Source organism: Pteropus vampyrus, unplaced genomic scaffold (genome assembly GCF_000151845.1).
Source record: "Pteropus vampyrus isolate Shadow unplaced genomic scaffold, Pvam_2.0 Scaffold274, whole genome shotgun sequence".
Lineage (NCBI taxonomy): Eukaryota > Metazoa > Chordata > Mammalia > Chiroptera > Pteropodidae > Pteropus > Pteropus vampyrus.
In genome coordinates this window covers 275,413-288,164 of record NW_011889055.1, presented here as the reverse complement: position 1 = coordinate 288,164, position 12,752 = coordinate 275,413, and the positions used below count along the sequence as shown (strand labels likewise).

General features: G+C 61.4%; 1 protein-coding gene and 1 pseudogene across 1 annotated transcript in view; both read left to right on the top strand.

Moving 5' to 3' along the window:
• The window catches only part of ARHGAP17 (Rho GTPase activating protein 17), a 36,345-nt gene that overhangs the window by 11,610 nt on the left and 11,983 nt on the right, over positions 1-12,752 (top strand). Inside the window, exons 9-17 of the mRNA XM_023520631.1 lie at positions 365-492; positions 1,558-1,669; positions 2,168-2,249; positions 3,921-4,001; positions 5,953-6,066; positions 7,148-7,239; positions 8,287-8,443; positions 9,965-10,198; positions 12,460-12,623. Of these exons, the coding sequence (XP_023376399.1) occupies positions 365-492; positions 1,558-1,669; positions 2,168-2,249; positions 3,921-4,001; positions 5,953-6,066; positions 7,148-7,239; positions 8,287-8,443; positions 9,965-10,198; positions 12,460-12,623 (1,164 nt within the window). The remainder of the gene's footprint in view (positions 1-364; positions 493-1,557; positions 1,670-2,167; positions 2,250-3,920; positions 4,002-5,952; positions 6,067-7,147; positions 7,240-8,286; positions 8,444-9,964; positions 10,199-12,459; positions 12,624-12,752) is intronic.
• LOC111729668 lies at positions 4,417-4,535 on the top strand (annotated as a pseudogene).

Sequence of the window (12,752 nt, the reverse complement as noted above, 5' to 3'; positions counted from 1 at the left end):
TGCTGGACGCAGGGCTGGGGCGCGGCGTTGAGGGTCCAGCGTTGGGGCTGCGGCGTGGGGGGTCATGGGGGACGTGGGGGTGCTGCGTGGAGGGGTGTGGGGGATGTGGGGGAGCTCAGCGTGGGGGGTCGTGAGGGATGTGGGGGGCGCTGCGTGGAGGGGCATGGACGTGGGGGCGCGGCGTGGGGGGGCCGGCGTCCCCCGCCGCTGTGACGGCGCTGGCGTTCTGACTGAAGGGCCCCGCGTCTTGTCTTGGGGGGGGCGGTGTCCCTGCCACCACCGTCATCTGTCATCTTCGGTGGGAATGGGGTCCGCAGCGCCCCCTGCCGCGGCGCCGCCGGCCTCACGCGCTGTCCCGCTGCAGACAGGTGGGCGGAGAAGCCGGCCTTCGGCACGGCGCTGGAGGAGCACCTGAAGCGCAGCGGCCGGGAGATCGCGCTGCCCATCGAAGCCTGCGTGATGCTGCTGCTGGAGACCGGCATGAGGGAGGAGGTGAGGCCGGCGCCCTCGCTCGCTCCCCCGTCCTCCCCTGTCCTCCCCCGGGGCGTGGCCGCCGCGCGGGGCCGGAGCGCCCCTGGGCTGCAGTTTTCACCGCCAGGGCCTGCGTGTCCTGCTGGCCGGTGTCGGGGGGGGTGGCGGGGGGGGGCTTTTCATACCTTATTTCTGATACCCCGGGAACCAGGCTCCCCTGTGTATCTGGGGGCTCGGGCCGGGCGAGGAGCAAGGCCTCATTCTCGGGAAGGCTTCGCGCGGAGGGCGGCGTTCACACAGACACCCGCAGCCAAACGGGGCAGGAAGCTTGCACGGGCCGAACCAGCCCCTCACGAGCCAGTGCCAGACCCAGGAACACCCCAGGCGCCCTGCTCGTCACCACCCCCTCCCCCAGGGACACGCCCCACCTCCCAGTAGCCTGCACCAGTGCTTCTCGTCCAGGACCAGCTGTGCCCTCCTCAGGGGACATTTGGCAAGGGCCGGGGACATTTTTGGTTGTCACGGCTTGGGGGAGGCGAGTGCTGCTTTCGTGACCCAGACTGTCGGGCGGGGTGCTGGCGACATCGCACAGCACCCCCGGTGCAGACGGACCTGGCCCCGCGGTCTGGTCTGCTGAGGTCCCACCCCCACTGGCCGGCCCGGTGTCCCCGCGGCCTCCGCGCCTGGCCGCCAGCCCCGTGTTCTTAACGTCTCGGGCAGTGGCGGTGACTAGCACTTCAGTCTAGCAACTTCTCTTGTGCTGTCCGTGGTTAAAAATGTTTCCTAAATATGAACAATCTGTAGCAGGCACCCCGTGGAAGTACGAAATAGTGCGTTTAATAGATTTCTAACAGGCATGGGTGTCTTCGCAATGGGGTGGGCAAGAGCTGGCGTTGCTTAGTGTGGCCGCTCGGCTTGTCCCTCTGCCCTGGCGCATGCTGGGTCCTCGTCACTCCCCCCGCAGCCCTGCCAGGCAAGCCATGGGACTGCCCCACAGCTGGGGTCGGAGCCCGTCAGGTCCTCACCGAGCTCAGGGTCAGGCCCACAACTTGAACCTGGTGCCTCCTGCCTCTCGTTGCCCCTCAGGGCCTCTTCCGAATCGGGGCCGGGGCCTCCAAGCTGAAGAAGCTCAAAGCTGCGCTAGACTGTTCTACTTCTCACCTGGACGAGTTCTACTCAGACCCCCACGCCGTGGCAGGTGAGCTCCTCAGGTGGGCGTCCAGGGGGCAGGCGCGGCCTGTCCGACAGGTCGCCAGTTACGAGTCCAGTGCCGACTTTAGGTTTCGTGGAGATGGTCTCCTTACAGGCCTAAGTGACAGGAGGAAGTGTGCGTGTGTGTGTGTGTGTGCATGTGTGTGTGTGTTTCAGAGCCCATTTCTTTGTTTGCCTGACCATTAGGTGCAGGTGCAGGTAGCTTATGGCCCAGGTGTTTGGGGACACGCTCGTGTCTGCTCCCCTCCTACCTTTGATGCCTGGGGAAGGTCACGTCTGTTGAGAAAGTGCTCTGGGAGGGACTTCGTTTTGCGTCGCTCGCTCTCGGTGCATTTGCAAGGCATGGGGCTGCGTGGGGGCGTTTGATTCCCTACGCGGGTTCTGCATAGTTGGGAGGTCGTAACTGAGGTCATTTCAGTTTGCAGAATCGCGTGTCCTGACGTTTGCCCCCTGCCCTGTTCATACTCAATGTTCACGATTTCAGGTGCTCTGAAGTCCTACTTACGGGAGCTGCCCGAACCCCTGATGACCTTCCACCTGTACGAGGAATGGACCCAAGTCGCTAGGTGAGTTTAAAGAACACTGAGTTTTTAAATGCAAAGGAAACGATGTAATGTGTGCGCTTTGCAAGTCCTTTATTGCCGGGGATCATCAAATGACATTAGGGTGGTTGCCGAATAGCCTGGCCGCAGTCCGAGGCTGAGGGTGGACATACTGAGTGTTGTAATTGCTAGGTAGGAAAGTCGCCACTCACACTCCGCCTTAAGTGCATGTCATTTCGGGGAAAGAGGACAGGTCGCGGCACCCGCTCAGTGGACTGGCTGATCAAACCCCCCTGTCTCTTGGAAGCCCTGTCCCCGGGGACAGGTGTCGGGCTGGCTGGTGGCGCCGTGCATGCTCATCTCACGGGGGCGCCACCGTGCAAGGTTGACGTGGGCGCGAGGGGTGCCGCGGTCCGCGTGCCGAGCGCCTGCCACGTGAGAGCGCCGTCTCCGCACCCCGCCCTGGGGTCGCAGTCAGCGGCCTAGCGGCTGTGCTCTGGGACTCTCGTCCCTCACCCGCGCCCCGCCCAGCTCCGTCTGTCTGGGTGGCTGGCTGTGGGCCCTGCAGCCTCGTTCGGCGAGTCCCAGAGGTGGCCCCTTTCTGCAGGTGCCCGACTACCCCCCTGAGGGAACTGACCTCCGTCCCCAACCTCTGTCACCGGTGGTTCCTGTAGGAGTGAGCCATTTGCTCCAGTCAGTCAGTCACCCTGTCACTTCGAGTGGGTGTTTGCTGTTGCTGTGCAGAGGATTTGAGAGGCGAAGCCCGTTCTAGGCCGGTGGCCCCTGGAGCCCAGCCTGAGCCAGCCTGCTGGGAATACCCGTGCCTAGGGCCCGAGCAGTGGCGTGGCAGTCAGTGTCGGGTACGGGACGGTCTGGGCGTGTTTTACTGGGGAGCCTCCCCACCCCTCCACCTGACCCTCTCTGCTCCGAGACCCCCAGACTCGTCCCCGTGAGGCAGTCAGCTTGTAAAAGCAGACGTCTGTCTTCTGGTGAACTGATTCTGAGCTTGAGTGTTATCAGCTTTGGCCACGGTGCCATCCCAGTGACACGGCGACTGGCCTGTGGAGCGTGATCACGTACAGCCCTGTCTCTCACGCTCCAGACTGGCTCTGGGCGGAGGGCGTCTGTGTAGGCGGTATCTCGGGTGCTCTCCTGCTGGTGGGCGGGGTGGGCTCTGCTCTGCAGGTGGTGGCCCGGTCCTCATGGCCAAGAGTGTGCTCACTGGAGCCGTGTGGCCGCAGCAACCCCAGAACTGCTTTGTAGCAGGATCGGCCTCTCGCCCAGGGCCTTTGGCAGTGTCCAGAGGCAAAGACGGAGCCCGGGAGCTGGAGCTCGGCCAGCTCACCCGGGGCCGTGCCGCTCATGGGACGAGGGATCGTGGGACGTGGACACACACGAGTCTAGGCAGAATCTTGTCTCCGGTGTGACAGGCATTGGTCCAGGCGGTTCCATGTGGCATGCCTGTGGAATTTCACGGTCACCGGTTTTCACATCGGGAGGCTGAGTCTCAGTGAGGTCAACTAACGGCTCAGAGTTATTGGTCCTCGGCTCCACGTCTGTTTATTTCCCAAATCTGTGCCGTTTTCCAGCCGTGCTTTCTCTGAGGGGAGGCTTCTCTGCTAGTGCAGCTCGTGAGCACAGCTATCACTGACATGTGTTTTACTACGTCGTTACAAATAAAACTTTTTTTCTCAGTGTGCAGGATCAAGATAAAAAACTTCAAGATTTATGGAGAACGTGTCAGAAGTTGCCACTGCCAAACTTTGTTAACTTTCGGTACGTATGGTCAGCATCCTGCACGTTCAGCCACCGTGCTGCGGCGGCTCCGGCGTGCACATGGGTTTATCCCCAGCAGAGGCCACGGAATTCACGCAGGTGGCACACTCGGAGTGCTGTGGGCCGGGGTCGCCTGGCGGTGCCTGGCGTTGCAGGGCGTGGCCTGTGGCGCGTGTGGCGTGGTGTGCGGACACCCGTAGGTCAGTGCCTGGCCACTCACCATGGCTGCCACTGGGAAAAACACTTGTGAAAAGTTGGATTCACCGTACGTGGGAGTTCGTCTAAACTGTCCAGTGTGTAAAAAGCAAAAATTAATCATTATTTATATTTTTTGTAGTGTCTTTCATATGCAGTACATGATTTATTCGAAAGATCATAAATCATCCTACTGAGATTTTAAGAAATGGAGATTATAGTTCACGGTCATGCCACCCTGAACACGCCTGATCCCGTCTGATCTCGGAAGCTAAGCAGGGTCAGGCCCGGTTAGTCCTTGGGTGGGAGACCACCTAGGAAGACCAGGTGCTGTAGGCATAATAAATAAAAATAATAAGGTCTCGTAAGCTGACCCGGTCCTTGCAATCTGTGAGGTCAACCAAGGGTCGCTTCGCCTAAAAAAAAAATAAGAAATGGGGAAGGAAGGAAGGAAACGGAGATTATATGTTACGTTATGGAATAAGTGCGTTTCTAAGAAAATTCACCGTAGAATAAATTTCTGGAATATGATCTCTATTTCCCCTTCGGCTTAAAATGTACATTTGAAGAAGCACAGAGAGGAGGGGAAAGGGCTCCTGCTGTTGGTGATAAAGTCATTTAAAATCAAAATTTTGTAAGAGGGCTCGGTCCACATGGCGAGCACTCTCCCGGTGACACGGCTGTCCCGGTGGCCCGCCGTTCGGTTTGGGCTCCGTCACTCTCCCGGTGACACGGCTGTCCCGGTGGCACGCCGTTCGGTTTGGGCTCCGTCACTGAGCTCAGTGACAGAGTCCTTCCTGGCGCCAGGGCTGCCGGCCTCCCGCGGGCGTTGTGCTCGTGCGGTCCCTCGCCCTGTCATTCAGCCGGACCCGGAGCACAGGCTGCTGTTCTCAGTCTGTTCAGTGTCTGACGGCGGTAACTGAATTCCGGGTGTCGGTGCTTTGGGATTTGGCCTTGTATTTTATTTTACTCTTTGTGATGTCTGTGAACTGTTTCTGAACAGGGCGTACATTTCCGTGGTCTCTCTCCTGTCCCTGTTTCCCAGCCCCCTGTTTCCCCCGAGGCACAGCCGGTGGCTTTGGTGTCTTGTGTAGCCCCAGCAGGAGCCGGCGCCCGTGTGAGCAGCACGTGCAGACACACGTGCACGCATCTCTCTCACACCCCCGTTTCCCCGAAAGCTGACAGTAGCCTGTATTGTGCACATCCTTCTCCTCCTGGCCTTTTTTGCGTAATATCCACCTTGGAGGTCCCCCACGTCGGCACGCAGTAGCGTTTACGGCTGCTCAGCACTGCGCTGCGTGGCTGTGTTGTCATTTGTTTAATCAAACCCCTACTGGTCGATAGTCGGGTTGTTCTTAAGTTTTTGATTTATAGTGTAAGAGAGTACATTTGTATGTTAAATCGGACATTTTTATAATTGTAACATAAAGCATTTTTTAAATGTAGTCTCCTTTGAGCAGTCCGCCTACGCTTGTGTTCTGCCACGTTTGCATGCACTTCTGTGTTTCACTGTGTTTGTATACGTCGAACCCACCGTTAGTCACATTGTAAATTATTCTGGGGAAGAACAGATAGAGCCTCAACACGGCCCATGGAGGCTGGGTCGCTGAGGTTCACGTTGGAGCGATTTCCTCCTCCGAGCCCTAAACTCTGTTCCTAAAACAGCGCTGAGCGTTGGTGACATGCTCTACCTGAGCTGGGCGGGGAGGCGGTGTCCCGGGCCTCTCTGAGTGGGCGGCCACCCTCTCCTCCTCAGGTACCTGATCAAGTTTCTCGCGAAGCTCGCACAGACCAGTGACGCCAACAAGATGACCCCCAGCAACATCGCCATCGTCCTGGGCCCCAACCTGCTGTGGGCCAGAAACGAAGGGTAGGTGGATCGTGCCCGTTCCGTGCTGCTGGCCCCGGCTCTCCGCCCAACGGTAGGAACGGAACACAGCTGGCGGTCCACACCCTGTCGCCGGGCGCATGTGGGCCAGTCTGAGGCTGACCTTCCCGGTGAGCCGACGTCCCCGGGGCCCTGCCGTGAACCATGTGCTGGCCACTCAAGGATGCGGGGGACACTGTCCCCGTCTTCACGGGCCCCGCCCCGAGCAGCGGGCAGGTGAGCGGCCGTGGGATAGCCCGGCGCACGTGCGGGTCACAGCTGTGTGGTGGCTCCTGTTGAACTGCAGGCTGAGCCTGCCCTCCCGCTGGAACTTGGAAGGAGCTAGAACTTTGCGCCTGGCTGGAAATGGGGGTGAGGCTTTTCTTCCCGGTGGGAAATAGATTTGGGGCATCCACCCTGGGACCCAGCTGCTAGGGAGCGCAGTGGCCTCAGTTCTGAACTAAAGCCACGTGCCATGATGTTGTCACCTCACGGCCCCCGTGCCACACAGTCTGAGTTGGGGGCACGGAGCCCGGCCCTCGCGCACCTGCCGTTCTCATGGGCTGACCGTGGACCGGGGTGCGAGGCCGACAGCGGGGTGCCGTTCTCACCTGGCTTCCTCTGGTGTTCCCGGCGTCCAGACGCTCCGCTTCCGAACGGGCATCTTGGGACCAGCCCGTCCTAATGGCAGCCTTAGTAACACGCGTCAGTGCGGGTGGCTCAGCTTCCGGCGTGAGGGGCCTCACTGCTTCGTGGTGGTGCCGGTCTCAGAGCTGACGCCCTGGGGCCCGTCCCGGCGGGAAACGCAAGCCCGTCCCGAGCCCGTGTGAAACCAGCACGCGACAGCCGCCGTTCACGGGCTGTCACACACCGGTGTCACCACAGTGCCACCGAGGGGCGGCGGCCAGCCCGGCGATCCCCCACGTCTGTAGGCTGGGGCCCCGTGCATCTAACTCTTGCGTTTGTGCTTAAACGTTTCACGCCGTGAAAACGGAAGCCGCGCCCCGGCTCGGCCCGCAGAGACCGGAGGCTGAGACCGGAGGCCGCCCAGGGCAGCCTGTGACCCCGCGGGCCTCCTTTGCAGGACGCTGGCCGAGATGGCAGCCGCCACCTCCGTGCACGTGGTCGCCGTCATTGAGCCCATCATCCAGCACGCCGACTGGTTCTTCCCCGGAGGTGAGTGCTCCCGGGCCAGCGCGGCGGTAGCGAGGTGGCGCGGGACGTCCCCCGAGACCGCCCGCGGCCGCAGAGCCGGCGTCACGTGTCCGCGTCTCCCTGCGTCCGCATCCCGATGCGGCGGCAGGCCCGCTGACCGCGTTCCACTTCATCCCACTGCACGCTGGAGTCGCTCCTTGTGGGTGCATCCCTGGCGCCCGCTGGGTGCCGTCCGTTGGCTGGTGAGAGGAGCGGGGGCCCCGGAGAAGCAGCCCCACAAACAGACGTCGTGACGCACGGCGACTTGGGAAGATGGTGGCGGACGGCGATCTGGCCGACTCAGGCGGGGGAGGGCCCGGGCTGCTTTGGAGGGAGGCCGCCCCGGCCAGCAGGCGTCCCCCCGGACGAGGCGTCCCATGGCCCCGGCGGGCGGTCGCAGGCTGCAGAGGGGCCCAGCGGGAGGCCGGCCGGGCCTGGCGGTGGGGTCGTCAGCTGCAGCATGGAACCAGGACGCGTCCTCAGGCAGTGGGTTTTCACGCTGTGCCCGTCGCAGCCCCGGCTCCCTCGGGGGCCCCACGCCCCATTGGGGTTCCGGTCAGGCAGGAGCTGGAGGTCCGGGCCCCCCTGCTCAGCCAGGGCAGCCTGCCAGTGCACCCTGGGGTGCAGGCGCCGCGGGGCGGGGCCTCGCTGTCCTTCCCTTTGGGCTCCCTGCCACGGAGCCACCCCACGCCCTGGGCGGCTCGCCGAGTCCTGGCGGGTGGGCGGGCGCTGGCGGCCGGCCCGAGGCGCCTCCCAGAGCGCGAGGCTGGCAGAGGCCGCGGGCGGCGTGCGGTCTGCGTCGCCTGTTGTTTGTGTTCCACGTCACACCGTAAAGGCCGCTCAGCGCCTCGCCCCGCGGTGCGAACGAGTCACCCACGCTCCTCGTCCTCTTCCACGGTCCGTGGGTTGGACGGAGGCGGCACCTCGGAGGGCCGCGGCCCGAAGCCCGGAGCTGCGGTTCCGGTGGCCGCGTGCAGGCGCTCGGCCCTGCGCCGTCTCACGTCCACGTGTCTGTCTCTCTCCTTGCAGAGGTGGAATTTAACGTGTCAGAAGCGTTCGTACCTCTTGCCGCCCCAAATTCCAATCACTCGACCCACACGGGAAACGAGTCCGACTCGGGGACCCTGGAGAGGAAGCGGCCGGCCAGCATGGCGGTGATGGAGGGCGACTTGGCGAAGAAGGAGAGGTGCGTGTGGAGCCGACCAGCCTCGCGCCGGCTTCGCTCAGCCCCGGGGACCTGGTCCAGCTCGGGGGGCCTGTCACGTGCAGGCGGCGCCCTAGGGCCACGCCTGCGAGAGTCCAGGTGGCTTCAGGGTTCTGCTCTGGTCCGCTGCAGACATCGCTCTGACCGTAACGTGAGCACGTTCGGGCACCTAGCATTCGAACGGTCGCACACGACTCCGTGGGCTCTCACACACCCACGGCAGCGTGGCGGCACACACACATCACAGTCACTAAACGTGCTCAATGGGGGGAGAGAGAAAAAACTTACGTGTCGTGGGCGTGTGTCCAGGAACGATCGTGAGAACGGCCACCTCTCGTGGTGACGTCTGCGATTGGTGTTTAAAGACACGTTTTCGATGTGACTCAGCTCCTCGGTGGACGCCAGCCCTGGGTCCGAGGTCTAGCCAGAGAAGCCGGTTTGCCGTTCTGGGGGAGACAGTGGCTGTGTTGGCCTAGCAAGGGACAGTGTGTCTCCGTACAGGGCTCCATGGTGACTCGTAGGCTTATCGGAGGTGGTCACGGCTGCTCGTGACGAGCTGTCAGATGCCCCCGCTTGAGCATGTGGCGATGCCACCGCTCCCCAGCAGTGGGACGTGCTTTCCCGCGTCCCTGCTGTCCTGGGAGTTGCTGGCGTTGGAACTGAACCGCAGGCTCTTGCTTCAGTCACCCAGTCTGAGAGCGAGCTTGGGTTTTGCTTATTTTTAACCCGCTGCAGAGGAAAACCTATTCCGTCCCTCTAAAGCCCACCTTTGTTAGGTGCAGGAGTTTTCCCTTCACACGTCCGCCCCGCTTCCTGCTGACAGACTGCACACCCGCATCAGCCTCCACACCCGCTAGGTGGCAGAGTGCGGTGTTGGGGTCTCGGTGGCATACGATCCATTCCGTCTGCCTGGGGGCTCTCCCGCCAGCCCACCCAGGAGCACGCGCTCAGGGAGTCACGAGTTGTTTAGTTTTTGAACTGAAGAGGAAGTTCTGTAGTCTGTATACCCGCGGGCTTACGCAGAAAGCGAGTCTTCCTCTGGCCTGCCCTCCAGCCACCATCTGCCTCCTGGAGCAGCCGGTCTGAGTCCTCTGCCGGCAGATCCGTTCTCTGCAGACACATCTGAGCTTGGGAGGCAGCGTGGGCTCACCGCCCCCTGCCCAGGGCAGGACTTCTGCACTCGGCTGTCACCTTGGGCCCCACACACTCAGATCTGGGACAGTGGGCTCCTATCTAGCGATACGGCCGTGAACACGCCAGTGTGACATCTCCCACGACGAGGCCTGTGTGCCTTCAGCTGCTCACACCCGACTTGGTCATTTCTGGGCTCTGGCTCTCTGGGTTGCCTTGGTGACAGCGATGCCCATTCGCCTGGTCCTGCGCTTCACTGCATGCTGGGCAACTTGGGGGCTGTCTGTGTGTGGGCGTTGGCACGCGGGCTCCAGTGGGCTCTGTGTCAGGAGGTGGCTCGCATGGCATGCTGACTGTCTCTTCTCTCTGTAGCTTTGGTGTGAAGCTTACGGACTTCCAGGCCTACCGGCGGGGTGGCGCCCTAAGTAGGAAGCACACATCGCCTGCTTCCCAGCCGCCACTCCCGCCCGCAGACGGCGGCACCTCGGCTCCAGCTGGCCCAGAGCCCCCTCCCCAGAGCTCTAAAGCTGAGAGCAGCACAGGGGGTGGGCCTGTCCTGTCGTCTGCGGGCACGCTGGAGCAGGGCCCGAGCCTGGGCGACAGCAGGTAAGGAGGCTGGCTTCTGCCGGCAGTGGGTGCTGGGCGCCCCAGCCTTCCTGTGGGGGCTGGCCTGAGGGCACAGCGTCCCTGCCCCAGACACACCCAGCATGCAGTGAACCACATTTGCCTCCACCCTCCGGTGGGCTATGGGTAGGGGAAGACTGCAGATCGCTGGCTTCCTTCCCTGGTTTCGGAAGGACGCACGTCTGTTTGCATTCTTTACTCTGCTGCTCTCTGTGGAAGCCGGAAGCCGGAAGGTGTCTAGCAGTGCCGTGAGCCTCGTCTTCGTGTTCGGTGTGTGCTCAGCGTCCACGTACTGTTTGCTGTTGCCATCTAGTTGCCAGCTAGTAAACGTTTGAATGTAGCAAGTTAGTTGGGTGATAGTATGCCGGGCATTCATTCAGTCACCCACCCACCCATCCACCTACTCGTGCATCCATCCATCCACCTGCAAACCCATCCATCCATCTTCCCATCCTCCCATCCACCCACTCACCCACCCACCCATCTGTCCAGTCAGATTTACTGAATAATTGAGCACTGAGCAGTAGGTGCCAGATGCGGTACTGGGCACACTTGGTGACTAAGACGCCCCCCGCCCCTGCCCCCCGCAGCTCCCTAGCTTTCAGCCTCGTAGGGGAGTCGGTGCAAGAGCACAAGGTACAAAACATGACAGATTTCCTTGAAAGGCTTCTCTGTTGCTTACCCTTCTGGTCAGCCGCCTGGAGTGGGCTAGGGATAGCGACTCCAAGGAGAAGGGCCTTTGAACCTCTGAGCTTGAGGGTTCGATCTGATCTGCCTGGTTTCAGCTCTCGGCCGCGACCCAGGCAGCGGAGCCGCCGAGGCCACTCGCGGTGGCGTCTGAGACGGCGTCTGAGCGCCGAGCGATCACTTAGGGGGAGAAATAAGTGCGTGAGACAAGGACGGCCTGTCTGTCCACAGCTTTCCCTGCGCACGGAGATGCGCGTGCCTCGGGGGACCATCTTTACCTCCCCTGGGGGGAGACGGGGGCCTCGTGGTGCGCGAAGCTGCTTACGCGATAAGAATCTCTTAAATCCTCAGAGCCGGACTCCGAGAGCTTTGTGCATTCCTGAATTCCTTTTTCCTTACGTAATGTGGGGAAGTTCACTTTTTGGTTAAAAATAATGAAGGCTTCAAACTTCTTAGAGCTGCTTTTTTTGTCGTTGGCTTTCCTTTTTCCCAGTTTTCTCCTGGGGCTTCATGTGCTCACCGTGAGCTCTGTGTTGGCTTCTCAGCAACTGCTGTTTCTCTTATGTGTGTTTGCTTTAAATTTTTTGCGTTTGAGAAGAGCGTTGGTGAACTCACACATTTCCACGTAGCTGTAGCATTCCACTGGTTTAACCAGGGCTAAGTGTATCATTTACGATAAAAACAAGTCTTCCCTGCAGACAGACAAATAGAACGTCATCATCTGTCCGCCCCTCGGCGCTTACGCTCTGTGGAGGCTTCTGTGTACGTTTCAGAAACGGTGTTCGCCCTTCGGCGACCTTGAGGAACGGTAGCTGTCGGGTTCCCTGTGAAAAGCAGCTCTGGGCCTGTAGGCAGAGTGCCTGGGTGGTGACCGCTCCTTGCTGCTGGCCAGCTCGGGACTGCGATCGGCCCTTAAGGGCCTCGGTTTCTCCTCTCAAGCCTGCAGCACTGACACTGGCCGAGCCCTGAATAATTCAGAGAATCAGTGTTTCACCGTAGCTTTCGCTTTTGTATATGCCAAAAGCGCGTTATTTTGAAGCCCAGAAGCTCCTTCGGGTGTTTTAATACTGTGAGTCGAGGCACAAGCACACTAGAACTTGAAGTTTCCTGTTGGTTGCTGTGACATGTCTCTTGTGATAACTGAGTGGCAGAGCAATTGGAAGACTGTCTGATGCAGTGAGTCTCGTACGTCAGCGGTCCCGACCTTTGTGGCACCAGGGACCGGGGCTCCTAGAGCATCTAATGCCCGATGACCTGAGGTGAGGCCGAGGCAGCAAACGCAGATGAAGCTTCGCTGGCTCATCCCCCGCTCACCTCCTGCTGTGCGGCCCGGTTCCTGACAGGCCAGGCAGGACTGGGACCGGTCCATAGCCCAGGGGTTGAGGACCCTTGTCTTGTCGTATGTGGGCTATGTAGCCCGGTGCGGACTATTTAAAGCTGCAGGTCATCTCCTCGCTTGAGCGGGTGAGAACTGTGGCTGCCGGCACATGTGTCCCGGTGTGCCTGGGCCTTTGGCTGGCACGCCGGCGTCCTGACTCGACCCCTCCCCCTTCCAGCCCCCCTAAACCCAAGGACCCTGCAGCCGCACCCACAATCGGCAGGAACGGCGGTCTGGCGGCCGGCGGCCCGAACCAGGCGCAGCCACCCGCCAGCTCCCACCAGCTGACCGCCAGCCCGGCTCACGGCTCTGCGGGGTCCAGCCCTCACACCCTTCGCCGAGGTGAGTGATCACGGGGGGCGGGGGGCGCGGGGCGGTCGCCAGGCCTCCTGTGAGCTGCCCCCATGTCGCAAAGCGGCAAGCAGAAACGAGTCCTCAGCGAGAGGGCTGGGTAAGGCAAGGGCGCAGAAA